Genomic DNA, 27,500 nt, shown 5'->3' with positions numbered 1-27,500 from the left:
TCAAGGTTTGAAACTGATTACCGACAAAGGGCAACCCCCCAAATCATGGACTTCCACGCCCAGACCCCCCTTCCCACCCTCTGCATGCCTTTTTGTCTTTAAAGAAATTCCTCTTTTTAAAGAACGCCCGAGGAGAGGGCACCCCAACCCCCCTGTGTCCCTCTCTCTCTCTCTCTCTCTGTCTCACACACACACACACACACACACACACACACACACACACAACACACACAAACACACACAAACACAAGCAGACTCAAACTCAAACTGTCACCTTTAAACATGCAAATGTTCTTTGGGTCACAACTAAACTATGCTCTTGAGGAGAAATAGCAGAAATAACTCTTGTCTCTCTCTCTCTCTCTCTTCTCTCTCTCTCCATGTCCTTCTTACCTTTCTCACTCAGGTCTTTTCTGTCACTCGCCCACCCTCCCCATGTTCTCCTGATCTGCCTGCTACTGCCTCCATGCAGCTACCCGTCTCCTCCCTCTCTTTCCTCCCTCCACATCCCTCCCATAGTGTCCTCTTCCAGGTTAAACTCCTCCTCTCCCTCTCCCTCTCCCTCGCTCTTGTCCTTATGCGCTCTCAATCTGATTAAATTCAAAACAGTGCATGGGAAACCAACTTTCACTCTGCCAAAGTAAACAAGCAGAGAAGAAATAATAATATGTAGATCAATATAAAATATATATACAACTATATGTATATAGACATAACCAAATGTTACACATGCAAGCCTCACTTATATAAACTTTCTATCTTTCGCTCTCACCCCTTGTACTCTCTCGCTGTGTTCTGCATTGGGAAAAACTAGTCTGTTTGTGATTCACGTCAACAGACAAGTGTCCTTGCATTATATTTTTCTATGATTGGTGAACCAGAGGAAAAACATTTACCTTGGTAAAACTTTAACTTAATCTCTGTTTCTCTCTGTCTCTCTCTCTCTTCCTCTGTCTGTCTCTGTCTCTCTCTCTCTCTCTCTCTCTGCCATCTCTCTCGCTCTCTCGCACTCTCTCACACACACACCAGCTTGTAAACATGACATGCTATGTCTGATGAAGAAAAATAACAAAAAAATGAACTTGTGAACTACTGGATTACCAAACAGTTGGAAGAAAGAATAGAGGAATAGAGAGCGACCGAGAAGGCAGACAGACAGAGTTAACATAATAGTGTGTATAAGTATTTTTTTTTGTGATGTGTACAAACAACAATCATGCATATAGGTTGAAGCAGCCAAGTCATGAAACACAAGGCTATTTCCCTCTCACGTAATACAGATCTTTGTGTTGGCATTGTAACATGTATGTGGCATACTATGTTACACACAAGCTACACCCAATGGAGTTTACCATGTTACTAGTCATAGCCAACATGCTCATCAATAAGTGTGTCTGCAAAATCTCTAGGAAGGAGAAACTCCATATGTAGAGAAACAAAATCACTCTATTGAACCCCTGCATTTGTTCTTAAGCAACGGTAGCCATCGATGCTACGTGACAATGTTGCCTGGTTTTGTTTTGTCTTTCCCCTTTATGATATCTCAGTGCATAGATAAGCTACATAAGCATACAACTTAAACCCAAATGGGAGGCAATTCATTATATTAAATACAAGGTGACCACATTGCCTGATCATCCAAATGTTTTTGTGTGTGTGTGTGTGTGTGTGTGTGTGTGTGTGTGTGTGTGTGTGTGTGTGTGTGTGTGTGTGTGTGTGTGTGTGTGTGTACACATGTGATAATGGTATACTCAATGTGGATTTAACTCAATACATAAATTACCCATGAATAACATTATAACAAAAAAAGCAATAGAACACAGAGAATCTCATCCGATAAGTTTAAATGTTTGTTTTGTTAGGGGTTTATTTATATTTAGAGCTTATGAATTGCAATGGCTACAATTTTGGGAGCATAGGAGAATTGTAATATAGATCATTATAGAGCAAGTGATGTGTTGTCACTCATTGCTTGGTAATTAACTGTTCAATAATTGAACATAATGGGGAGACATTGTTGTGTTTCAAACTGCCACAGGGGTTCTCATGCAAGATATAGCAAAACATGTTTTCGCTATAGCCTAGGTTGCTATATATTTAGGTTGCTTTAGGAGTGTACTTTAACACAAACCTCTTGGGTTCTCTCAATATGGCGGAAATCCCATGATGCATTCTGATGTAGACCTACAAGTCGACTACATCGCAACGTCACATCTCAATGACAACTAGAATATACAACTTAAATTTAGGAAGCTCGGGCGTCGGTTACCCTGTTTCATTATTCTCGGTTAGGTAGATTAACGTTGATTTACGATCCTACATTACTACAACTCTCTCGAGTCCTCTCAATATGGCGGAGTATCGCCAACGAAACCTCCCATGATGCATTCTGATGTCGGTCTACATCAGTCTACTTTGGTCATGCAAGTAACCCTTTCAGTTACCCCTCATGGGTCAACAAACACGGGATAAACAACAACCATGCTATCCCTCAACGTCAATATATGAATATGAAACTAAGATTAAGACGAGGCCCTGTGCATCCTGTAGACCCATGCACCGGCTCACAGGGCGCGAGACAACCCAGAGGTTATTTCGTGTTTATTTACGGGTTTATTTTCCTGTTTTCCGATAAAGTCGTCGGTTATAAATCAAGCGGGCGAGTTCCTGAGGCTAAAGGAAAGCTCAACTGAGTGCTATTAAACCCCCCGTCTCCTCCTATCCAGAGAAAATTCAATCATGTCGCTTTACGGAAATGTAGCACGTCGTGTCCTCCTGTAGAAAACCGAATTACACACGGACAGTGTGAGTTTGAGCAACACACGACATCCCCTTCTGGATCCAGCCATGTGTCAATACATGGTGTATATTGTGATAGGCCTAAGTCACTAGTCATACCTGAGTTATAGTGCGTTAAAAAGGTTAGACGACAAATTTATCCAAACGTGGACTGCATTCATGCAGCGCTCTTCTAACCAGTGGCCACTCAAAGCGCTTTACAATACTGTCACATTCACCCATGTTCACACACCGACGGCGGTGTCAGCCATGCAAGGCAGTGAGGGTGAGGTGCTTGGCTCAGGGTCCCCTCGACACTCAGCTAGGAGGAGCAGGTGATCGTACCAGCCAACCTGCTCTACCTCCTGAGCCACATGCCGTCCCTATCACGCAGATTATGGGCTCCATCTCAACCTTAGCCGGAACTTACTTGGTGGACGAAGACGTCTAAAGGAGGCTCGACGAGGCTCCCCTCGCTGCTGGTCATGGAGATAAACCCGAAGCCCATCCGCACGTTGAACCATTTGCAGAAGCCTGCCCCTGACACGCTCTGTGGACCGCCTCTCTCCCCTCGCTCGGGGGACTTGTCGGGGTCTTCACCGACACCTTTGCCCGCCCCTCCTGCAAGAAGGCAAAAAAAAAAGGCAAATTAGAGAAGTTAGGTTTTGGGTTTGGGTTAGTGAGTGAAAAGAGAAAAGGTATTTCCCTTTGCGCGCGCAGTTCTCCACATTTAATGGACCTCCACTTGGACCATGGGGGATCCCGACCATCGCCAACATGTATCGCGTTGTTAAAAAAAACCTGATTAACCCCTGTAGTGTTCAGTGAGGCGTCCTGTGTGAGGCGCATGGCTGTGTGTCGCCTGCATGTCCTATCTTATAGCTCAAAAGTACTTTATAGCGTTTGACCCAAGGCGACGTTTGCCTTCAGTCACGCACAAGCATGCTGCGGGGTGTATAAACCCAGGGAGTGGGCATAGGTCTCGTATATATCTGCTACTTCTCGTGTGTTAACAGAATCCAGAAGGCAGGTGTACATACACATGGTTCTTGTAGCCTTGCTTGGCAGAAGGGCTCCTATACGCTCTGACAATGCACTACATGAATGCAGCAAAACATAGTTCCCCACGCTGGCTACCATGGGCGTTTACACATCATTGTAGCTTTACGTCCATAGCATTGCGCAATTCACACAGTAATGCGATTTTTCTAAAGGAAAAAGTAAAAATAGAGGAAAGAAAATAGAAATAATAGCAAAATAACCTTCGGCCATGTTTCCCCGCGGAGCCTCTGGAGCCAAGTTGCAATAGAAAGGCTTCCTCTGCGAAAACGGGCTGTGGTGGTCACCATTAATCCAACATCCTCGATCACATCGCTCACCAATTTAGCTCGCATGGTACAGTGTGCTTTCTATCTTTTGATATTTTGTCATCTCTCTCTCCTTCAATTTCTTCTTCACTCACACCACCTCTGTAGCTGACTCTCTCTCTCGCTCTCTCCCTCTCTCTCGCTCGCCCCCCCCCCCCCCCCCCCCGCCCCCCCCCCCCCCCCCTCCCTCTCTCTCTCCTTCTCTCCCATTCGCTCTCTGGCTGGCTGTTTCTGTTCCCGTACTGAGCACGTGACTTTGTCAATTACATGCTTTTTTGCTCCTAATTTCACTACGGACCAGGGGAGGGGAGTGGTCCGATGGGAACGGACTTGGAACCGACGAGAAGGTCCCTGTAGATAGGGGCTAATAAAGGCATCGAGTGATCGAGACCACCCTCGCAAATATGCGCGACCGCACTTACAGCGCTGATTCAGTGTGTAGGTTACTAGAATGGGCTCTAATGAAGACATTGATTGTTGACTGTTGAGCTTTCAGAAACATTAAGGCCTAAATCAGCCAATCCCTTTTAAAATCACAACCACTTCCACACAATGCTAAAGATATATGAATTTATAATAAATAGCAAAATAATATTTAGTATATTGTTTGTAGATCGATTGTAAGACATCCGTTGACCAGATAGGCTATAAGTCAATACACAGAAAGAGTCGCGCCACTCAAAGCATTTTTAACTGTTACACAGATCAGACGCTTTCTTATAATTCACTGGTTGACAAAAACACCTGATTCTACTCATAAAGGACTGTTTCGAAAGTGCACTGCAGCAGTGGAAGTAAACAAATTCAACAAGATCCATGTCGGCCTGCACCAAATGTGTATCTACTTTACACCTCAAGTCCAAACCTTGAACGAATAACATGCTTGGGGTGATAGACCAGCAGTTTAGGGCCTTGACTTCATAAGTAAATGACTAGTAACCTCCGAGCATCACCACGGTGGGCACCAGGGGAGAGTTTAACTCACAGCTTTGGAATGTGACTGTAGGAAAACCCAGAAAAACACATTTTTGCGACTGACATGTTGAGGTTTGTAGATCCAAATGAAATGTCCTGAGGTATAGCCTACTTAATAGTAAACGGTGCATTGACTTAGTAACCATTGATAAGATGCACAGACACTCAATACAGTCCACACAGGAGGCGTTTCACACGAGAAACACGGCAACAACACAATAGCCACTGCCCACATAAGCAGCCTATCAGTGCTGAGGAAACAATGGAAGCACATTGCCCCTCAGGTGTTGGCTAGATCCGCCCGTATGTCAGAACGTTTTTTAAAAGGTTACTTTCGGTAACGAGGCAGAAGAAAAACAAGTTAGAGGAATGAAACAACAACAAGTCCATCTCCACCCACCAGCTCCAAGAACCCACTCTCCGGAATGCATGTGCTTGGGCCCCCCCACCCCACACACTCCCCAACCCCCGCGCAAATGCTGTTTTTGGGGATGCGTAAAGGAGGCCTCCGCCGTGGCCATAGAATGACTGTTTGGGTCAAAGGGTTGGATGCCGGAGGCAGATGTTATCAGGTCACTCATATCCTGAGAATATCTGTGTTATTGAAAGTAGGCAGACTAAGTTGTTATGACCGAGGAAACCCACGTCTAAAGCTAAAGCCCTTCTGAGAGTGTTTTTAGATATACAATGATCTCAGAGGTTAAGTGACGTATAGATATTTAAGGAATGAAAGTGAGTGGAGTGAATTTATGTTATTTATGATTTCGAATTGACTTATCATATTCAGCCATAACCTAATTATCCATATGAAACCTATATGTGAACCCAAAGTGTAATGCTGGGGGAAAGCTGAGCGCTCCGAGCTGTTTGACTACCCACATTCTGGTTGGCTTTGGACTACTTCACCCCAGCTAACCTCACCCAACCCCCACTCCCCACCCAGGAGTCTCCCGGAGGAAATGTGCCTTTACCCTGCATTTCTGTCATGGCAGTTCAAAGGGGTTCATTGGGTTTGTCTCCCCCTTCCCCTTTTCTCTTTCTTTTTTGTAAAGATGGGGGTTGTTTTTTTGTCATTTAGGCTATGCATTCCAGTCACCAATCCTTCACTTCTTATATCCTCCACAAGGAGATGTAAACAGAGTTGGCAAGCTACCAAGTTATCAGGTTCTGCAGAGGAGAGCATGCCTGGATGGGGATTGTTTTATACAGGCTCTGCACGCGCTGATTGGCATCTGAATTTATGAATGAACAAAGATAAACACTGGAAGACGTTTGGCTGCTGATCGGATGCCGTCCCGTAGGTACCTCCTTTTAATCATTAAGGAAATGCTAGTTATGCGAGCTATTTTTAAACAAAGGCTACTTTTCAACCCTTCTAACGGCAGAATTCGTTCGACAATATTTAGATTAAACGAAATATGTAATTAAAGTTGTGTTAAACGCGTACGTGTGGCCATTATAATTATAGGCCTGTTACACAAAATACAATCCAAAAAAGAAAGTTTAGAGATTGAAAAAAGTAAATATGTTGAGTTAAACAGAGGCTCAATTAAAGCATATTATTAACAATAAGAGTACGTCTATGTTTTCAACTTTCGACGGAAATCCTCACTCCCTATCCCCACGTCGCCATGTTTGGGCCCTCCGGAGCCGGTTTGGGCTCTAAGAATGGCAAAAAGTTTTCAACCAAACATTCCATACAAGGACACAACTTAATCACTAAACGAAATAATTTCAAAGGTTCGTTTCGCAATATAAATCAGCTTTAATTGAGTCGAAAACAGTCGACAACTATCTGGCCTGAACTGGTCAGGAAAGCAATGGGAGTGACGTCAGGGTGCAGCCTAAACACACAGGACGTCCCGCACAGGCCTGCCATGTTATCACTAACATGTCCGCTGCAAATGGGTTGAAACCTCCTTAGCGATATTTATTTCCTAATTTATTGAATTGAATACATTCGCCTCAATAAAATAAAATTCAAGTGATATATTTGGAAAAAGTAGCACAAAGTAGTCGCAAGTTTAGCGACAAATCGAACGTCCATCGCCGCAGTAGGACTGCGTTCGATTTGTCGCTAAATTTGCGACTTGCGATAATGTAATTCAGGAAAGGGTGTGTGGTGGACTATGTGCTGGATGTGATCCGAGCTTCACATGTGATCATCGTGTGGGGTTAAAGCAGGTCACTGCAGCCCCGGGACGCGGAGCCGCTTCATATCCACAAACTCACCGCAGGTCGGTTTAACGAGAATACAATTAATAGTCGTTTGGCCTAAGTCAAATGATACGTGTTATTATCATTTATTGTGCACGATTGTCGAGGTACTCACCAATGGACACGGAAGCAGACATTGTCCTCTCAGTGCCCCTTGTAGGGACGAGATGATTAACAGGTTTACCTTTCTGCTGCTGGCTTTAAACCAGCCCTGCAATGCCTTAAGGACTTAATCAAATAACCCGACTTTACCCGACGTTTGACATTCACTATTTGACTTTTGTGTCGGACAGTCGGTCTCCCGGCGTCTTGGACACCTGACCTGATCAATTCAAGGAGATCCACAGCGGATGAATATTTTATAGTGTCAGTGTAACAGAAGCAGCGTGCAGGTCTTTATTTAACCTCGGTATTAAGTATAAAACACCCCAGGCTGTTTGGTCATGGATCAAAAATGGAAAAAATTAGGTAGGGACAAAAGTCTGCTTCTAATCCACAAAAAAAGGCTATCAAATAAATGCCACATCAGTGTTTTAAGCTCTAAACGCTGCTAGTTATTGAGCTTGTTCTCCTCATGGCCTATCAATGAAACCCTGAGATGGTCGATGTGGGGCAGGGCCATGGAGGGGCCATTTTGGGCTCACAACTGGTGTATCAACCATGTTTTCAAAAGGGTTTGCCCCCTGAAGATATTCTGAAGAGATCTTTTTCATACACATATGACATAAATAGTTCACAGTTGAGTTGAAAAGGGGAGAGAGTCTTTCTCCATGATGAACATCATGTGTTCATGACCACCATGTGTTCATTGAGACCTGTTGTGCTGGAGACGGGGCGGATGATGTGGGCTCCTGCAGAAGCAGCCCCCTGCCCCTTCCTCTCTGGAAGATCAAATCCCCCACCCAAACTCTGTTCCCTCAGAAAACCAAATTGTTAATACCTAAACCAGCTAACAGCGACTTCTTCACAGAGAATCAAGTGTTGGGAAGACGGATCCCCCACTGGCCATGTGCCTCCAAACTGTGTCGCTGCTCAACCCGTCGCTCTGCAGGACTATTGGCCTCACATTTTATGAACTAAGACATCCTCCCATTTTTCCATTCAATGATTTGAGATCTCTGCTGTCAACAGCTCCTCCACACTCGAGAGGGTAAGGCAGTGTGGGAGAGGAGCCCACGAGGGTGGGGGTGGGGGGGCTTCAAACCAGCGCCACTCCTCGGTTCATTTGGGACATTGACCTGGAAGAACCCCACGCGTGTTCCCGCTCATTTGCTGCTGGAAGCGTCCTGAAGGGAACACATCCACTGGGGACCTGTTAGTAGAGTGCACTGTGTACATCTAGCACAGGGATTTGGGTCCTTTCACGTGAAACACTGTTGCTAAAATGACTTGAAACAATACAGCTAAATAAATAGTAATAGTAGTTATAATTAGGATGATAGCCTACATTATTATTATGATTGTTAATAATGAATAATAGGCTGGAGGCTTGTGGAAGATTTGGAAGGTTTACCTTGTATTTCTTCCTAAAGTTTATATTGATAACTTAGTTATACTTATTATGAAGACATATGGCACATGTCAGAAGAAGCATTAGTCTACTCTAAAGTTTCCCATGTCTTCATTTGCATTTCTTTGAACTCAAATATTTTATACAAGACTAGATTTACCACTGGAACAAGATCAATATGTGGAATTAATGTCCACATAAAATACATCAGGAATACTATTTTGTATCAGGAATGTTTGAATTTAACATCGCTATTGCTTATATTACAGATATATAGATCAATTTATTGGACCCTTTAGTGTATTATTGTCCTTAGTGGTGTCACATGAGTTATTGTTCATAATATAAAAAATGGGTATGCCTTAGGAAATTTAATTTATCATGTTCCCTTATCAGTACTCTCTTGAAATCCACCATTTCTTTGTGTGATGTTTTTGTTATAATCTTTTTTTAAATAATAATAAGAAGAAGAAAAATCTAAATAATTTTATGTAAGGTAATTTTATAATGTTACAATAATTGGATATCTGACTGCATTGTCCCCATCGGTCCTAGATATGGTAAAAGTCTGAATCTTCAAAGGGAATACTGCTCATGAGAAAACAGTTTGAATCCTAATGTATAGGGAATACTGCCCATGATGCAACAGTTTGAATACTAATGTATAGGGAATACTGCCCATGATGCAACAGTTTTAATCCAGGGAACAGTCTGCTGCTCATGAGGAAGCAGTTTGAATCCCCATGTATAGGGAACAGTCTGCTGCTCATGAGGAAGCAGTTTGAATGCCCATGTATGGGAAATAACCTACTGATTATGAGATAGCAGGTCGTTTGCAGCAGCTGGCCATCATTCAGGACTTGGAGGGGGGGGGGGGGGGGGGGGGGGGGGGGGGGGCGGGCGGTCAATAGAAGATGGTGGTAGATAGTTTTGTTTTCTGTTCAGCACTGCATGCACGTTGACTTAAGGGGGACCATACGATTAATAATACACATGAATAATATTCAGTAATGGCCAAACCTTTGAAGTTAAGCTACATTATTAGCTATAACATTCAAGAATTAATTTTTAGCATGAAATATTGTATTATTATGTGTGAAGGAAAATCATATGGTGTGATAAAAGGATATGGTAAAAAGAAAAAAATATTTATTAAAGGAAAAACTGGGACATATGAATCAACAAATTAAGTTTTGTGTGATATTTTTAATTATATATATATATATCAATAAGGTGTCACATCATACACATGTGTTTGTATATATATATATATATATACAAACACATGTGTGTATACATAGACAGAGAGAGAGAGAGGGGATGGGGGGGGGGGGGGGAGGCTCGTTAACTAACAGGGAGTTACCGAAAACACGAAGCTGGCTGCTTCGATTGGAACTACGATGTACATTTTCTCACGTATTGTTCTCTCTTTATCATCTAAAATAATCGGAGAGTTATATTTGTATGCTACATTTCTAAAGCACACAACATGTTGCCTGATGTCCTGGCTGCTGGCCTCAGAAGCGCCCCCTTGTGGTTATTAAAATAACGACCGCTCCGTGACAAAGGGTTTAGGCCTGTTTGATTTCCATGCATCAACATCCTTTATGAAGTCCGGATTTAGTATTATTTATTTATTTTTTACAAAGGTCAAGGTGAAATATTGGCACCATTACTTGTAAGGTCTGTTTGCAGTTTTAATGTTGGTTTGGTATATGAAAGATGATAATTTATGAATTGCTTCGGCATTAAATATGTTAACGTTGATGGCTCAAGTCCACGCAGACTTCTACCTATTTCGTCTGAATAAATCAAAGGTTAAAATCTACCGAATGATTTAATTACCGAAAGCAATGAGATGTGCCAAGAACTACTTTTTTATTCATTATTCATGTTTCGTTCGTTTTATTTAACAAACAAAAAATACAACCAATACGCATGCATTTTTTTAAGGTGGCTCAGTTGCTCCACTAAGAATTAGTGGAGCAATCTTGATCGTCTTTTTATAAGTAGGTAAAAAAACGAGTTGGGCCTAGAGAGCATACATGCATCATCCTATTACTAACAGTTTAGCTGTGTTTTCTGATCTAATTATTAAACATCAAATACTTTCCAATTCTTTTTTTCACAACGTTTTTTAAAAAAATATAATGCTTAAATTCTGCTTTGTGTTCTGAGAACAAATGAAATGTGTATTTCCGATTATATATATACTATCATACTAAGTCATTATTACAGGCCTATTGTAATTAATGACAGGAATTATGTTTTAAATAGTTTAAATATGAATGTTATTTACACCTAGTTGACCGTGCATGTTTATAAGTGTAGTGTAGGCCTATTTTGTTTAGTTTCCATTTTATTTTAAATTGTGCTTACAATAAACCTTGTTCAAAGCCTTTGTTGTATCGAATTACTTGAACATGAAATGTTGAACAAACGAAGAGTCCGCCTGGAACAAACAAGGTTCAGATTTAATTGGGGTGGAAAAATAAGATTTCCCTTTCTTCATATTTCCTAAGCGAGTTAAATGATCTTAAGACCTAGTTTTTCGCATTGTTTTATTCCACCTGTGAATTTGTTTCCGATTGTTTTTCACAAAACTTAGAATTTATGAATTATCAGTAAACCTTCTATTTAGTATAGACCTACTGGGTGGAAATTTGGTATGCCCAAGCCGATTTGACCAATTATTGGCTTAATTTATCTTTATAAATAATACTATATTGTCGACTTTACCAGCCTTATTGTTGATATAAAAAAAACGACCCAAAAAAAAATATATTCTAAACGAAACCATGTCAGACCACGCTTGTTTACGAAGCCCCGCCCCCCCCCCCCCCCCCCCCCCCACACTTACTTATGGTAAGTGTAAAACGTATACACGTTTTACACTTACCATACACTAGAGGACACTGCACATATGGCCTGGAATATACGTCACTAAAGGTGCTGTTGGTTAGCTTAAAAGGCAACACATTCTACCACCACGCCTGAGTGTGCTTAGCTATTACGAGCAGTTTGTGGGTGACCAGCTTATCGTATGATGGATCGATAAATCTACTAGTCCACCCCCCCCTCATGCGTTAGACGAACTCCTCAATCTAACCTACAGCACCATTCAATTAAAAGTAAGGTTAATAAACATTTTAATGACACTAAATAAAATCATGTTTGTCAATGACACTTTAAATTGCTTCTAAAAAATGAAAATAAACATTATTTTTTTTATTGAAGTGCCAATCTCGTTCTGTTCCCTTTAAAAAAAAAAAAAGGCAAAAGAATCAGGATATGTCCAGAGGTAGAAATCAACTTCTTAAAAAAGGGGTATGAGGGTTGACATTTAACACATTCACATATGTATGAATACTCAAACACATGTACACACTCAAAAAGGAGGGAGCATTTGCATTTGCACTCACCCCCTGGCAATTTCAGTTGCATCTTGCATTAAATGTGCAATACCGTGTGTCTACATAAAGTACTACATATGCCTTTATCCTGGCGCTCTAATGGAAGTAAATAGTCTGGATGCCGGAGCTTTGACAGTATTTAGCATTCCTAGTGACCTTGAAATGATTAATGTGATGGCTGATTTCATGAGCGCAACAGGAGCCATCTCCCCCTCTAGAGTCAAAGGGAGACTCATTTGCAACGGTTGTTACCTTTTAATTAATCATACATATAAAAAAAGAAAAATATAAGAGACAGGTGAATTCTCTGCCAAAAGCAGATGAGGGAGAACTGGCTATAAGTGCTGCGCTGTTAGCTTAGGGACGCGCCCAACAACAGACCAGAGTTCTTCCTTTTTACAAGCTAGACAGACCAGACAGAGAGAGCTAGAGAGACCAGAGAGAGCTAGAGAGAGAGAGCTAGACAGACCAGAGAGAGAGAGCTAGACAGACCAGAGAGAGAGAGCTAGACAGACCAGAGAGAGAGAGCTAGACAGACCAGAGAGAGAGAGCTAGAGAGAGAGAGCTAGACAGACCAGAGAGAGATAGAGCTAGAGAGAGAGAGCTAGACAGACCAGAGAGAGAGAGAGAGAGCTAGACAGACCAGAGAGAGAGAGCTTGAGAGAGAGAGCTAGAGAGAGAGCTAGAGAGAGAGAGCTAGAGAGAGAGCTAGAGAGAGAGAGCTAGATAGAGAGCTAGAGAGAGAGAGCTAGAGAGAGAGCTAGAGAGAGAGAGCTAGAGATAGAGAGAGAGCTAGAGAGAGAGAGCTAGACAGACCAGAGAGAGAGAGCTAGAGAGAGAGAGAGCTAGATAGAGCTAGAGAGAGCGAGACAGACGAGAGAGAGCTAGAGAGAGAGAGCTAGACAGACCAGAGAGAGAGAGCTAGAGCGAGAGAGTCATGGATGACGACGGGACAATCGATGGTTGAAGACGGTTTGGGGCTTGAACGAGAACGGGATGTCTTGTGAGTTGAATGATGCAGCATTGTTAGCTCAAAGCACTCATTTAAATAAAAAGGCCGGTAACCAATCAGAACCGTTGTGTGTGAAGTGCAGGGGGGGGTTAAACAAACTGCAAAGAGGCAGAGGCAGAGGCAGTCGGGGGGAGGGGGGGGGGGGTTGAGAGGGGAGTGCGAGCGTTTGGGTGGGTGAGGGGCGTGGTCGCCGGGGCGACTATTTGATCCAGCTCAGGTTGAGGCAGCGGGCGATGAAGGCGTAGGTGTCGGCCACCTCCTGGATGACCTTGCTGGTGGGCTTGCCGGCGCCGTGGCCCGACTTGGTGTCCACGTGGATGAAGAGCGGGTTGGTCTGGCGCGGGCTGCGGCCCACCACGTGCTGCAGCGTGGCCAGGTACTTGAGCGAGTGCAGTGGCACCACGCGGTCGTCGTGGTCGCCCGTCAGCAGCAGCACCGACGGGTACTGCACGCCCTCGCCCTCCGGCACGCGGATGTTGTGGAGCGGAGAGTACCTGGAGGAGGAGGAGGAGGAGGAGGGCGGTTGGTAGTTTAGTATCGATCGTCAAATGTGAAATGCGATTCCCTATGTTAAGCCATCTCAGATGGTAAAACAGAAGTACCAGTTGTAAACCTCTTTCGTCTAATACAGAACACACGCACAAAACTCTGAGGGCACCTACTTGATGAGCCAATCAAATTGGTCCTTAATCTCGGAGCAGCCGAAGTCGGTGGTCCACGCGTGTCCGATGGTGAACTTGTGGAACTTGAGCATGTCCATGACGCCCACCTGGGCCACGGCACAGCCGAAGAGGTCCGGCCTCTGGTTCACACACGCCGCTGATCAAGGGAACACAGACGCATTCAAATGGTGCCTTCTAGACTGGCTTCACTATGATATGACTTCTGGGATCTGCAGTCCAAAGAGAAGATAGGCCAAGTCCTTCCCAAACACACAGACACGATTGTCCCATTAAACAGCCTCCTCCTTCAGCCTAAACATGAGGTGTGATGGACGGGTGCCGGGCGCCTTACCTACGAGCAGCCCCCCGTTGGAGCCTCCATTGATGGTGAGCTTGGCGGGGGTGGTGTAAGCCTCCTTCACCAGATACTCGGCGGCACACTGGAAGTCATCGAAGCAGTTCTGCTTGTTGGCCAGCATGCCGGCTACAGGCCAAATACACACACACACACACACACACACACACACACACACACACACACACACACACACACATAGAAAATCTTAAGGGGGTGTGGTTTCAAAGTCAAGACATTTACAAACACCCATGATCCCCTTCCAAGAGCAAAGAACTTGGGGCCTGATGATGGCCATGGGGGACAGGGGAGACCATACCACCCTACACCCAAACTGACACCCTCCCAGTGGGCCAGCTAGGTGGTCACACCCACCTTTGTGCCAGGTCTCTCCGTACTCCCCGCCGCCGCGGATGTTGGCCACGGCGAGCACCCCGCCTAGGTGGCACACGAAGATGAGGCGGGAGACGCTGTAGCTGGGCGTGATGGAGATGTTGAAGCCGCCGTAGCCGTAGAGGAAGGCGGGGTGGGAGCCGTCCAGCTTCAGCCCCTTCTTATGCACCACGAACATGGGCACCTGGGTGCCGTCCTTACTGGGGTAGAAGATCTGCAGGGGGGGACGGGGGAACGGGGAACGATCCATTAGCGTCCAGCTAAACAGACAGGCTGCTCTGGGACCGGAGGGTGAAGTGGTGGCGTCTAGCCTGATGCTTCTGGTGGATTCTGAATGGAACCATCAAGTAGGCCTGCACGATAAATTGTTAGAAATTCGCGATCTCGATTCGCCCCTGCGTGGATTTAAGATTTTAATTACTTCGATTTTTTTTTATATAATTTTTTTTAAATTATTTTTTTAAGCCTTCATTTACAGGTATGTGGAGTTGGTTCAGTAGTTATAGAAGGCCAGCAATTAAAGACAATGTGCTGCTATATGTACAAAATAAATCAATCCGTTTTTGATACTGCACTTTAATCAGTTATAAAGGGCCATATGAAACACAACGGGCTAGAGGTGGCTAAAAACTATGTTTGGTACTCCCATTTTTTTTTGTCATGGTTCATGTGTGCAATAAAAATTACATTTTGTGAGAAAAACATTGTGGCAGAGAATCGTGATATCAATTCTAAGACAAAAAAACGTGATTCAATTTTTTTCCCGAATCGTGCAGGCCTACCATCAAGTAAGCATATTTCATTGTTCCAGTTGCATCTTTCTAGTACCTTGTATCTATTTTCTAGATACAAATCGAATATATCAATATTTTTTGACTCATGAACCCACCGATTTAATTAATTCAAGCCTGTTTTCTTCCAAGGCTCTTTAATAGCGCTAGAGCTGTGATGCATTTTCATCATCTTTTGCATAATGTATAAAGCAGCTTTTCCTTTGATGATATTTTGAAGTACCTCCATACGTTGCAAGCCTTGCGCTTGGAACGTATGGAGTTTCAAACCTATCCAGGCTATTTTATGTTCACCACAGTTTTATGGTTGCTTGCTTCAATACTAACTTTTTGTCTCCCATGTAAGCCAACCTCCTCCAACAATAGGAGCCCATTGAACATCAAACTCACCCCTTCTAATAAATAAGTTCCCCTTCTTTTTTAGATTTATTTCAGTTATTTCATTGTGTGAATATTTGAAGATCCATTGAACCCAAAACCACATTATTTTGTTTTAAACATGGTAATTTGTCTTATATGAGGTTAACTATGTCATTTTATGTTAATTAATCCCTAATTGAAAGAGAAATGTGGATAAAATCCTGTGTTTTCGCAATCCTCCCCCAAACGCAAAAAGGAGATTAGGTTTGGATCATTGGATTCTTGTGCCCTATCAATCCCAGCAGGAATACACAGAAGAAGAGCTGGCAAACATGGGGATCAAATATCTTAATATTGAAGCAAGCAGTCAAACAACCGTCTGGGGCTTCAGACAAAAGCCCTGGTAGATGGGAAGATGAGCCCAGACTAGAGGTGATCTGAAGTGAATTAAAGGGGTCCTGTTTCAATGCGAGCGCTTACACCGGCGCCGCCATACAGCCACGCTATAACCTCCAGCCCTTCTATAAACCCTGGCGCGCCGGCCATTGTATTGAATCAAACACAGAACAAGACCGGAATGCAATCTTCCATTATGTTTAGTTCTTTAGTGCTAGTCTGGCACGCAGCCTGCTTTACATTGAAGCTCTGTTGTGACCGAGTCGGACTCTGAAAGACACAGACGTCCTTCACACAGCACGCACGTCATAATGTAGTTATGCTGTTTCCAGCGTTATACAACAGAAGAAAGTGTGACACTAAGTAAACTGTTTCAGTTATAGTTAGAGGAAAACCACAAAATCAACCTATGCCTGAGTCGTGACAGCCTTACTTAAACGTTACCTGGTGTTGGAATAAAAGGAGCATGGAGGACCAGTGCCACTAGGACAATCATTTGGGGGGAGCCTTTGCCTAGTAACCAGACAAATCTGTTAGCCCATGTTTTATGTGCTCCAAATTATGCTTCTGGCCCTGCTCTAGTTCAGGCCAGCTTCCAGCAGGGTCTGGCCAATCACAGCCATTTATCTAAATGGGGTTTGGTTTGATACCATGACTGATGGAGGAGCACCTTATGGGTCTGGTTCGATACCATGAGTGATAGCGGAGCTCCGTATGGTACTGCATTGAGGCCTTTTCATACACAACCAAGATGGCTGCGGCTGATGTGTCACGTATTTTGTAGCTCTTATTGGTTGTAGGTCGTTCAAATTGTGACCTGAAGCCTTTTGATCTGCGTCCATTAATAAGGCACCTTGGAGAGAACTGATAGAGTCCAGATTAAGATTTGGCCAGGCGAGGTTCGGCTAGGAGAACCCTGTACGAATGCAAAACAGTGTGAAAGACGCAATGTAGGTGCAAGTCCGGGACCCGGTCCGTGCTGACCTGCGTGGTCTGGTACTCTGAGGGGTCGAAGCCCTTGACGGTGACCTCCCGGAACACGTGGGGCTGCAGGGGCTCCTTGGTGAGGTCGCAGTGGTAGATGATGGCTGAGCAGGAGAACCAGAGGGCGAGGGAGGAGACAGAGCTGTTATCCTCATATCCCAGTACCAGTGGGCGCAACTGCGCCCAAGACTCACGTTTATTGGTTTTCTATATTTATAAGATGGGTCTATATCTATCCCAGAAAGTAAATGAGCTTGCCACAGAAGCAAGGGCAGCAGTTGAATAATATGAAAGGGTCACCTGGCGAGAGGAAGGAGGTAAAGTAGTAAAAGATCTCCGAGTCCATCTTGCGGCCGGTGAAGCCCACCACGGAGCCCACGTCCAGGGGGAAGGTCCGCAGCTCCTCCCCGGAGCCCAGCCGGTACATCTTCAGCACGTTCTTCACGTCGTGCAGGAAGCACACGAACAGGAAGCTGGAGTAGGTGCAGGTGGCGAACACTGTGGGATGGGGAGGAGGGCGTTAGGACAGGGGCATTGAGGGGGCCACAGAAAATATCGGAAAAGAGAACGCCAAGTCTACTATAGACCCCACGGTGGCTTGGACGGTGATAAAGGAATAGGCTGATGAACACAAACACACACACACACACACACACACACACACACACACAAATTTTGCCTTTTCATATTTGTATTTGATTTAAATATCTACAATTTACTTTGAGAGAGAAAGAGAAAAAACAGAAACAGACAATTCGCTAGGCAGCAAAGTGTGTATCAGTCAGTCGAAAAATAAGACAGGAGCAGCGAGTCGGCCAGTCGGACAAGGGGAGCCAACCAGTACCCACCGATGACGTCCTTGTCGTGCTGGGGGATGAGCTCCTGCCAGCCGCTCTGGGCAGGCGAGGAGAAGTCGATGTTGATGAGGCGGTAGCGCGGTGCGTCCAGGTTGGTCTTGAAGGTGAACACCGTCTCCTCGTTGGTCACGTACTCGTACTCGGCGTCAAAATTGTCGATGAGCTTGACCCAGGGCAGGAGGCCTGGTGGAGGAGGAGGGTGTAAGGTTCCAGGCACAGGGTGACTACAGGCTCCCTTATGGAGGGTGAGCGGTGGAACTGGCTTCTCATTCCCTCGATCATGTGAGAAGTATTTTATTATTTAAAGGGTTATCACATAAAGCAATGCACTACTACCTTTGCTTTCCTGTGGTGTGGTGTGTGTTTATGTTCTGTGTGTATTACATGTTCTACGTGGGGTACACCTGCGGCAATAAACCTCCTCTCTGGAGGACAATAAAAATAGACTAATAATAACCACATACAGTGCTACCACAATAAAGGGGATTAAAGGCTTTACAAGCTACGACTTTTTTCTTGAAATAATAAAACACATGAATCTGTTGCAGTTTCAATTTGGACTATGGCAGCCGTTTGTTACATCACCACCAAAAATAAATAATTACAATTAATAAAGGGTCAATTAAATCATAATAACAGTGAAGATAAGAAATGTAAATGAAATATTAATAACAGTGAAGCTATGATCGTACCAGTGATTCCTTGCGGGATGCTCTGGAGGTCACAGTACCACAGTTTGTTGACCGGTTCACAGCCCTCCCTGATGGACAGTAGGACGTAGCGCCCATCGTCCGACACCTGCAACACACACACAAGCAGCAGACTGGCTCTGAATCCTCGCCATATGGCGGCTATGAGTGAGTGTTTGCGTGCGTCTGTGGCAAGGTGCACAAAAAAATGTAACATTAAAAAGAGCAAAAAACATACTTTTTCGTTCATTTTCGTCATTATCGTTTTATCCATGAACTCAATGAGGTTTTTTGTTGAAGCGCTGTGGAGGACCTCACCTCCACGCCGCTCATCCACTTGGGGTGCTCGGGGAACTCGGCACAGAGGGAGTCCTGGGCCTGGGGGGTTCCCAGCACATGGTAATACAGCTTCTGGTGCAGGTTGGTGGACGTCTCCGTGCCTGGGGCGGACAGACAGCCAGGGGCATCACTAGGTTTTAAGGACAGGGGGGGCTTAGCCCCCAGGAGATGCACAGATGTGAGCGAACGTTTAATTTCACAAACAGCTAACAAAAACTGAGAAATAACAACCTAGGTTGCAGGGAAAACGTGGATGTGGGCGTGCTCTATATGAACAAGTGGAATGGACTCGATAACGACGCACTGACTCTGACTCTCTACCGCTTCCATAAGGGAAACTAAGATTTATGATCACATTTAAGTTAATAACTGGTTATATGATTATTTATCTAAACTCAAATTCTCGCCACATTATATTGAATTTGTCAGCACTTTTTTGTAAAAAAAAAAATAAAAAAAATTATTTATAAATGAACATAAAATTATTTAGGGGGGCTTAAGAATATTTTAGCCGCGTCACCTCCACAGATCTGATGGCTGTCGTCCGTTTTATTTTTGCAAGCTGTATGAAAACCGTCTGATGCAAGATACATGAATATTGTCATGCAAAAAACGATGCAATTGAAGGGCTACCGGGTTGAGGTTGCGCAATTTTAACATGGCTTTCCCTACATCAGTAAACAATCTATAATCTGATGTTTATTTCCATCACATCTTCACTGACATTCAAGGAAACGCTAACCCATACATTCATTACAAATGTATATACACTTCATAATGTTTAAGCAACGGAGCAGACGACAACAACCCCTAGCGCCTGCCGAACAACATGCTGCATCTCGATTCCTTGTTGAGGAGCTTTGGCTAAAAGCGTTGTCCGCTAGATGACTAAACAACAGTAACCGTCATGACTACAGTCCGGTCCCCGGGGAGGGTCGGGGGTCTCACCGTCGCTCTTGCCCTCCTGCTGGGGGTAGGAGTTGTAGAAGAGCCCCTTGCCGTCGTGCGTCCAGGACATGCAGCTGAACTTGACGCGCTTCAGCTGGTCCTCCAGCAGCGAGGCGCCCTCCACGCGCAGGAAGCGCATCTCCACCCAGTCTGAGCCGCTGTCGCTGGTGCCGTACGCCAGGTACTCCCCGTCCTCGGAGAAGGCGTAGCCTGGGGGGGGGGGGGGGGGGGGGGCAGTGTTAGGAGACGGCTTTAACAGGATTTACAGGGTCATGGCAAGGCCGCTATTCGGCACAAAGACTAATGGTTTATAAGAAAAAGTTTTTTTCTTATAAACGGGAACACGCTTTTCATATATATATGAAAAGCGTTCATCAATATTGTCTTAGCTTGACCAAAAAAGTACAATAATCAAAGCCGAACAGTAGAAAACGTTAAAATGCAAGCAATCAGGGTTATAGCAACTCAACATTGCTTCAATTAATTAATTTATCCTTATCTTGGAGCCATTGTGGACAAGGGCAAGAAAACAATCAAATCTAAACAAATACCAAATATCAATATATCAATCACAGTGATGAACCAAACACCCTAAATACTTGGGGTTCAATCCAATAATCACATGAACACGGTCCTGACCTACCTCTGAGGGCCACCGTCCCATCTTCAGAGAAGGTGTTTGGGTCCAGGAAGATGGTGGGCTCCTCCTCTAGGCTCTCCTGCACGTACATCACGCTCTGGTTCTGGAGACCCGTGTTGTAGAAGTGGAAGTACCTGCACCCACCAGAGTCCACCATTAAACACACATTCCACAGTGTCCATATTTCACTGTGCATAATGACCATGTCTTAAACTGAGCAAAAAAATAAATACATTGACTTTACCAAGGAGTACTAAATGTTAAGTTAACAAAATAACATTATTTGACAAAAGCAATAATTCAGCCATTCTGCATATACATTTTATACTCCACATCTTTTGGGCTGATTATAGTTCTGACTATTTTACTTTATGTAGCGGGCATTAGGCTAATAAAGAGGGATTGTTGTACAACATTGCATGAGCTTATGTATTTAATGGGGGGTGAGTGGATACCCAGCAAAGTATGCAAAACATAAAGCATAAACCTTTCTGCTTTAATGTATGGCTCCGTCCCTAGCCGGTCCGCTCACCTGCTTCCCCTCTTGAAGGGGCAGCTGTACTTGGGGTAATCGTAGAGCTCTGTCATCCGCTCCTTGAACAGGTCTCGCACCTCGCAGCGCTCCAGATAGGGCATGGTCAGCTGGTTCTGGGCGTTGACAAAGGCCTGCAGGGGGACAGCACTGCGGACGTTGGTATAATGACACGTCCCCGGGGTGAGGGCGTGGCCTCTTTATGTTGACTGGGGTCCCACAGAGACACCGTGTGGTTTATTCTCAGATTCAGATTTTATTTGTCACATACACACAAAGCAGTGATTTGTTAATAGTCGGATCCATGCTAGGTAAACACACAACTAAGACTGACATAAAAACAGTGACAGACAAGAAACAATAAATTAAAGAGGTCAGGGGGTTATTGCAGATAGGGAAGAATATATCCATAAGTGCTGTTGCTCAAAAAGTGCTTAATGTGCCATTAAGATACCGGACGGCTTTTCTGCATATGCCCTTCATTTTTGTTATGATTGTCCAAAATGCCGGCCACCGCTACTATCTTGGGCGGATATCCTACATCGAATCAGGCAAAAAACCATAGGGGGTCAATATTGCAGCAGAACTATTTGCAAATGTGTGTGGCGATTTTTCTGTGGGCCTTTAGTATATATAAACTACCAGTCAGGGGCGCCCAGTGATTTTAACAACCTATGCAGCAATGTCACAATGAAAACCACTGGGTTCTAACACCCACTGGTGGTATGTAGGCTGCTTAGCTGCTGACGCAATCAGACAAATAGGCACACCTATTGGCAGATCTCTGGCAAGCAGCAGTGTAGTCACAAGCCTTCCAATCGGGTGTCCCTCCTGGGTTGTAACTAGTCTGTATTTTCAGCCCTTGGAGCAAAATAGTTATACTTTTCCTCCATTAATATCTATGTACCAATTTACAGATCTTACTACACATTTACAGATTCAAGTTTTACACATCTGAATCCGCACACAGATCCTGAATACACATGTTCAGCCTCCTGTACACATTAACAAATCTCAGTCCACATTAGGACATTATTTGACCCACTTACAAATCTGTAAACATGGACTGAGATACAGTTACACAACTCTCCACTCAGATTTGTAAATAATGCTGCTACAATAATAAGCCCCATATTACATTATCAGCCTTTCCCAGATATCCACGCCGCTGAACACACCACTGATGTGGGAGTCAAAACTAACTGCCCACGGGATTATTGTCTTGCCCTCTGAATAGGGTCAGCGGGGTGTAATTCATATATGGCCAGTTAAGCCCTTTGAGTCTGTACCTGTGATTAAGGTCTATACAAATGAAATTATATTGAATTATTGGCCCCATAATAAGGGGTTATTGTGACAACAACGCGTTACCTGTGTCTTCTCACTGTCCGGGTCCTCCAGCCAGCTGTACGGATCCGGGATTTTATTGCCATGATAATCATCTACCTGCCAAATCAAAACATAAATGATTCAGTGTGAAAAGGCACACGTAGACGTCAGATGAGCACCGTGGGACATAGCAGCAGCATCATCATCATCGGCCCTGTGGGTGACTGGGGCTCAACCTTACAAAACGACATTTACAAAAACCAGATTAAAAGGGAAAGACCAATGCCTTACAATTAGAGGTTTACTGCAGTGGACGCTGGTTCATTAATAATTTAATAACACCGATTTCCTAAGGAGACCTTGGCTCAACAACAATAGCTTACACAGTAACAAAGCAGAGGTTTGTTTCAATGAATGAAGAAGCGTCATGATGATGAAGCAGCTCTGCCGGCTAAGCTAGCCAGTAGCCGGGGGTGGGTGCTCTTACCACGGCCTCGTCGCGGTACACAGGGGGGTACTGGAAAGCCATTTTAGACGTCAGGGATCGGGAATTACGCAATGTGCAAACGTGTCCCAGAGAGGTTAATAACTGCTCAGATATGACTCTGTAGATCCTCCAAAAAAACATCAACTTCAGCAAATACTGAGCTCCGGATACAACACAGTCAACGAACACAGCGGAGAGGGCGGTGCGGACCTGGTGAGGAGCGGGTTTTCTGCACAGCGCAACCTGTCGGTCAATACAAATATTTATTTTAGCGTTTATTTGTTCGGGAAAGGCCATTGAAAGCTGTCTCTCCTTTCCAAAGACGCCCTGATTAAAACATACAAATAAAAACAAAAATACAAAAGTAAAATGGATATAAACAGTCGGTCAAACAACAAGAATATTTTAATACACATCATCTCTCTCATCTCTCGTCGTCATCATCGCGGGGGCAGCAGCTTAAGCAGGGGGCCCCAGACTTCCCCTTCCCGGGCCACATTTACCAGCTCCGACGGCGTTCCCAGGCCAGTGTTGAGATATAATCTCTCCACCTAGTCCTGGGTCTTCCCCGAGAACTCCTCCCCACTGGACGTGCCTGGAACACCTGCCAAGGGAGGCGCCCAGTGGGCATCGTTACCAGATGCCATTATTTATAGTCAATACATATAAATAATACAAAACAATGTGACTTTGGAAAGCTATTTAAAACACAAGTTATCCTTTTTTGATGTGATTTGAATCACCCCCTTGAGCGTCTTAATTGAGACCAATAAAAACAACATACATAAAGAGGGTGATGACTTGACGAAAGGAGGCGTAAAATATAATTAATTAGAGGGAGAGGGAGATGGCTTGAAATCTCACAGAATTATTTCTTCCATGAACTTTCTAATATTTCTTAATTATACCAATGTGCTTTGATATCCTATTTAATTTACCCTAAAACCAATTACATTAATTCGTCAAAGATAGACCTGCATATTGGAGCCTATTCAGACTTTATAAGGCTTTATTTATTATCTGTGAATATTATCTCTAAGAGTCAATGCATTCGTTTTTTATAGTTGCAACATGAAAGACCATTGCCATATGTATGCTTTTCAACACACCCAACAGGTGGCGCTACACCCCAAAACTCCAAGTTATTTTACTAATGTACCCTCTCTAAGATGTGTTTTTTTCAGCCAAGTACCCCTCACATTAGCTGAAAACATTTAGGGGAGACAATTTAACATTTTCAATTGAAAATAAATAATGCACGTGAATGTTATTTAAAAACATCTGAATACTGTGTGTAAGTGTGTGTGTGTGTGTGTGTGTGTGTATGTGTGTGTGTGTGTGTGTGAGTATGTTTGTGTGTGTGAGAGTATGTGTGTGTGTGGGTGTATGTGTATGTGTATATCTGTATATGTTTCTGTATGTGTGTGTGTGTGTGTGTGTGTGCATGTGTGTGTGCGTGTGCGTGCGCGTGCGTGCGTGTGCGTGTGCGTGCGTGTGTGTGTGCGTGTGCACGTGTGTGTGTGTGTGTGTGTGTGTGTGTGTGTGTGTGTGTGTGTGCGCGCGTGTGCGTGTGCGTGTGTGCGTGTGCGTGTGCGCGTTTGTGTGTCTGTATGTGTGTATATCTGTATATGTTCAGGTATGTGTGGGGGGTAGTTAGTAGGTACATGTGTGTGAACGTATGTGAGGAGAGAGAAAGAGAGAAAGAAAGAGAGAGGGAGAGAGAGAGGGAGAGAGAGCGAGAGAGAGAGGGAGAGAGATACAGAGGGAGAGAGGGAGAGAGAGAGGGAGAGAGGGAGAGGGAGAGAGAGGGAGAGAGAGAGAGAGAGGGAGAGAGATAGAGAAGGAGAGAGGGAGAGAGAGGGGGGAGAGAGAGAGAGAGAGAAAGAGAGAAAGAAAGAGAGAGGGAGAGAGAGAAAGAGGGGGGGAGAGAGATAGAGAGGGAGAGAGAGAGAGAGGGAGAGAGAGAGAGAGAGAAAGAGAAAAAGAAAGTGGTAGCGTATCTTTCACAAAAAAGTTCAACCCTCAGTTTTTCCACAGGGGTGTGTGAATATGTGTGTAGCTTTGTTTCTATTTGGGTTTGTGTGATATAGAGGGGAGGCAGATGGCAGGTGTTAAATCTGGTAAATGTAAAAGTAAATGTAATGTTAGTGGCAGGTTATAAATGTAACAGGCGTAGGCGTGTCCGTCTCTCTCTGCTCGCCACTCCTGGGCTGTCTGGCCACTCCCCCTTAACCCCAGTCAGTCACGAGGGGTCCGGGGGGTTGTGTTGGATGATCTGGGGTCAGCCAATGGTCTCTGATATAACACAAGCACACGCACACTCACAAACACACAAACAAATACACATCCACACACAAACACATACACATACACAAAAACACATACACACACACACACACACACTCTCAAAGAAAAACATACCCTTCTATTTAAAGTTGATTACTTCCTGTTTGCTTCCTATCAGCTCCAGATTTAGGTCACTGTCTCTAGCATTGTATCTCCCCTCCCCTGGTTCCTTCCAATAGAATGAATGGCAGAAGTTGCCTGTAGCAACAAAGACAAGGAGAAGAGTCTGGGGGCTGCCCTTTGTTTATGTCAATTTTACTAAGAAAAGGTGTATGATTTGTGTATCGAGGTGTGTTTCTATGATTGAGTTTCTATACGTGTATGGGAACTGTGTGTTTGTGTGTGTTTGTCTCTGTGCTCATGCTCAGGTGCTAATGTGCTCATGTGCCAGTGTGCTTATGTGTATTTGTGTCTGTGTGTGTGTGTGTTTGTGTGTGTGTGTTTGCGTGTGTTTGTGTGTGTGCATGTGTGCGTGTCATTTGAGGATGACCTGTTTTGAAGCCTCTGTGCACGTTGTGGATCGGCGGTTCATCATTTCCCATGCTCTCGTCCATTGTCCGCACTGACGCTGAACAGCGAGCTGTCCGTCGCGGCAGGAAGCACCTGTCTCGGCCTGCGGGGTCGGGGGTAGAGGGAGAAGACGAGGGAAGAGGAGGCAGAAGAAGAGGAAGAGGCTTCCTCCTAGGTTCACTGGGGTCTGCGTCCAACGCCGACGTCTCCGCCGCGGGTAACCACCATTAATCACCATGCCTTCGGGGAAAGGTCACTCGTTTTCTTCCTTACACAAACACACCCGGGGGTCCCCCTAGTTCTACTCCAACTGTGTGAAACGTACAGGGAAGCTAGTGTCGGGTCTTAGTCAGTGTGTTTCACTGTGAGTCGTTCACAGTGAAACATCAAACGAAGGGAGGTAGAAGCTCAGTTTTAAGTTCTGAAGATATTTGGTGTCCTGCAGTCGAGCGAGGCAAATGAAATGAAGCGACAAGAAAATGGCCGTTAACAGAACACTGCGTACACCGGTGGCCATCACGCTTCACCTCTGATGTTTGGCATCACAGAGGCCCGGTCGGGGAGCCACTCACCTCGTTACCCCACACAGCGCGCCACCACTCCACCTGCCTTAATAACAGTGGTCTGATGGAGCTGCCGGGCCCTGGGAGGCCTAATAACACACGCTCTAACACCCAGGACCATCGGAAACACAGGGATCACAGGAGCCACTGCTTCCTGGCCCCATTTGATCTGCTGTGGCTGTCATTAGCACCAGGATAACAGGCCTAAGAGTACCCCTAGCCTACCAGTACCCCACCACACCCACGGCCCGTCCTGTCTCCCGTGTGTGTGATGTGGCAGTGGGTCACCGTGACAAAAGAAGCTCTTCAGATGTCCTCAAGACAACAGGATGTTATTGAAGGATCCAGGCAGGGGAAATTACATCACGCCAAACAGGCTACACACGCTACACACACACACACACACACACACACCCATATGGGTACATGCACGCAAGCTCATATGCGTGCACTGTCACACACAAACACACGCACGCACACACACACACACACATACACACACACAATAGGTCAGAGGGGCAATCGGTGCACAAATGAGGTGAGGAAAATGTAAAATGTGTTTGTGGTTGTAAATGTGTGTTCCTACAAGACAGGTTCATCAGGAAGGCATCACATCCGTACACAGATTCATCATTCCCTATAAAGGGGAATGTTAGGATTTCAACATTGGCAAACAACCAGAGTTCCCTTTGTTTCCTAAATTTAACCCTTCAAATAATGCTGTAATTGTGCCAGGATGACTCATTCTGATTAGCAGGAAGGTGGACACGTCTCAACACAGACGACAGAACTCACGCGGGACAATGGGATGAGACACCCACACAAACGCACCATAGGGCTCTTGGTGGGGGGGCATGTTTCATCAGCCTCTCTGATCATGTTGAAAAGCACATGTTGACGCGTTGTTTTTTTGTCACAGTGCAGTTCCTGAGAGAGGTTGGATAGAGTGTGTGAACATCAGCTCATCTCAATGGGCCAGGCCATTCCTCCTCACACTGAAGAGGACAAACATCCCATTGCGATGCGGGCGGTCATGCTAATCACACT

The 27,500-nt window shown here is 44.7% G+C and overlaps 2 protein-coding genes across 2 annotated transcripts in view; both read right to left on the bottom strand.

The window, feature by feature from the left end:
* lin28b (lin-28 homolog B (C. elegans)) overlaps nt 1-7,474 on the bottom strand; it is a gene marked incomplete at both ends in the record, with an annotated part of 20,911 nt that extends 13,437 nt beyond the window's left edge. The window contains 2 exons of the mRNA XM_079753215.1: nt 3,209-3,399; nt 7,453-7,474. Of these exons, the coding sequence (XP_079609341.1) occupies nt 3,209-3,399; nt 7,453-7,474 (213 nt within the window). The remainder of the gene's footprint in view (nt 1-3,208; nt 3,400-7,452) is intronic.
* Nucleotides 7,475-12,040: 4,566 nt separating this feature from the next.
* Nucleotides 12,041-23,194, bottom strand: LOC307088339 (prolyl endopeptidase-like). The gene is made up of 14 exons (XM_079754192.1): nt 23,035-23,194; nt 22,590-22,664; nt 21,219-21,352; nt 20,690-20,820; nt 20,047-20,256; nt 19,078-19,199; nt 18,763-18,868; nt 18,062-18,253; nt 17,514-17,711; nt 17,214-17,317; nt 14,665-14,896; nt 14,287-14,418; nt 13,935-14,091; nt 12,041-13,766 (listed from the first exon to the last, which is right to left on the bottom strand). Exons 1-14 carry the CDS (start codon nt 23,173-23,175, stop codon nt 13,472-13,474), a joined length of 2,229 nt encoding a protein of 742 aa, XP_079610318.1. The 5' UTR covers nt 23,176-23,194; the 3' UTR covers nt 12,041-13,471.
* Between the last annotated feature and the right edge of the window lie 4,306 nt (nt 23,195-27,500).

Source organism: Pollachius pollachius (assembly GCF_949987615.1).
Source record: "Pollachius pollachius genome assembly, chromosome: 16".
Lineage (NCBI taxonomy): Eukaryota > Metazoa > Chordata > Actinopteri > Gadiformes > Gadidae > Pollachius > Pollachius pollachius.
Note: the sequence above shows the minus strand (reverse complement) of the source record. Positions and strands in the feature narration are given on the sequence as shown.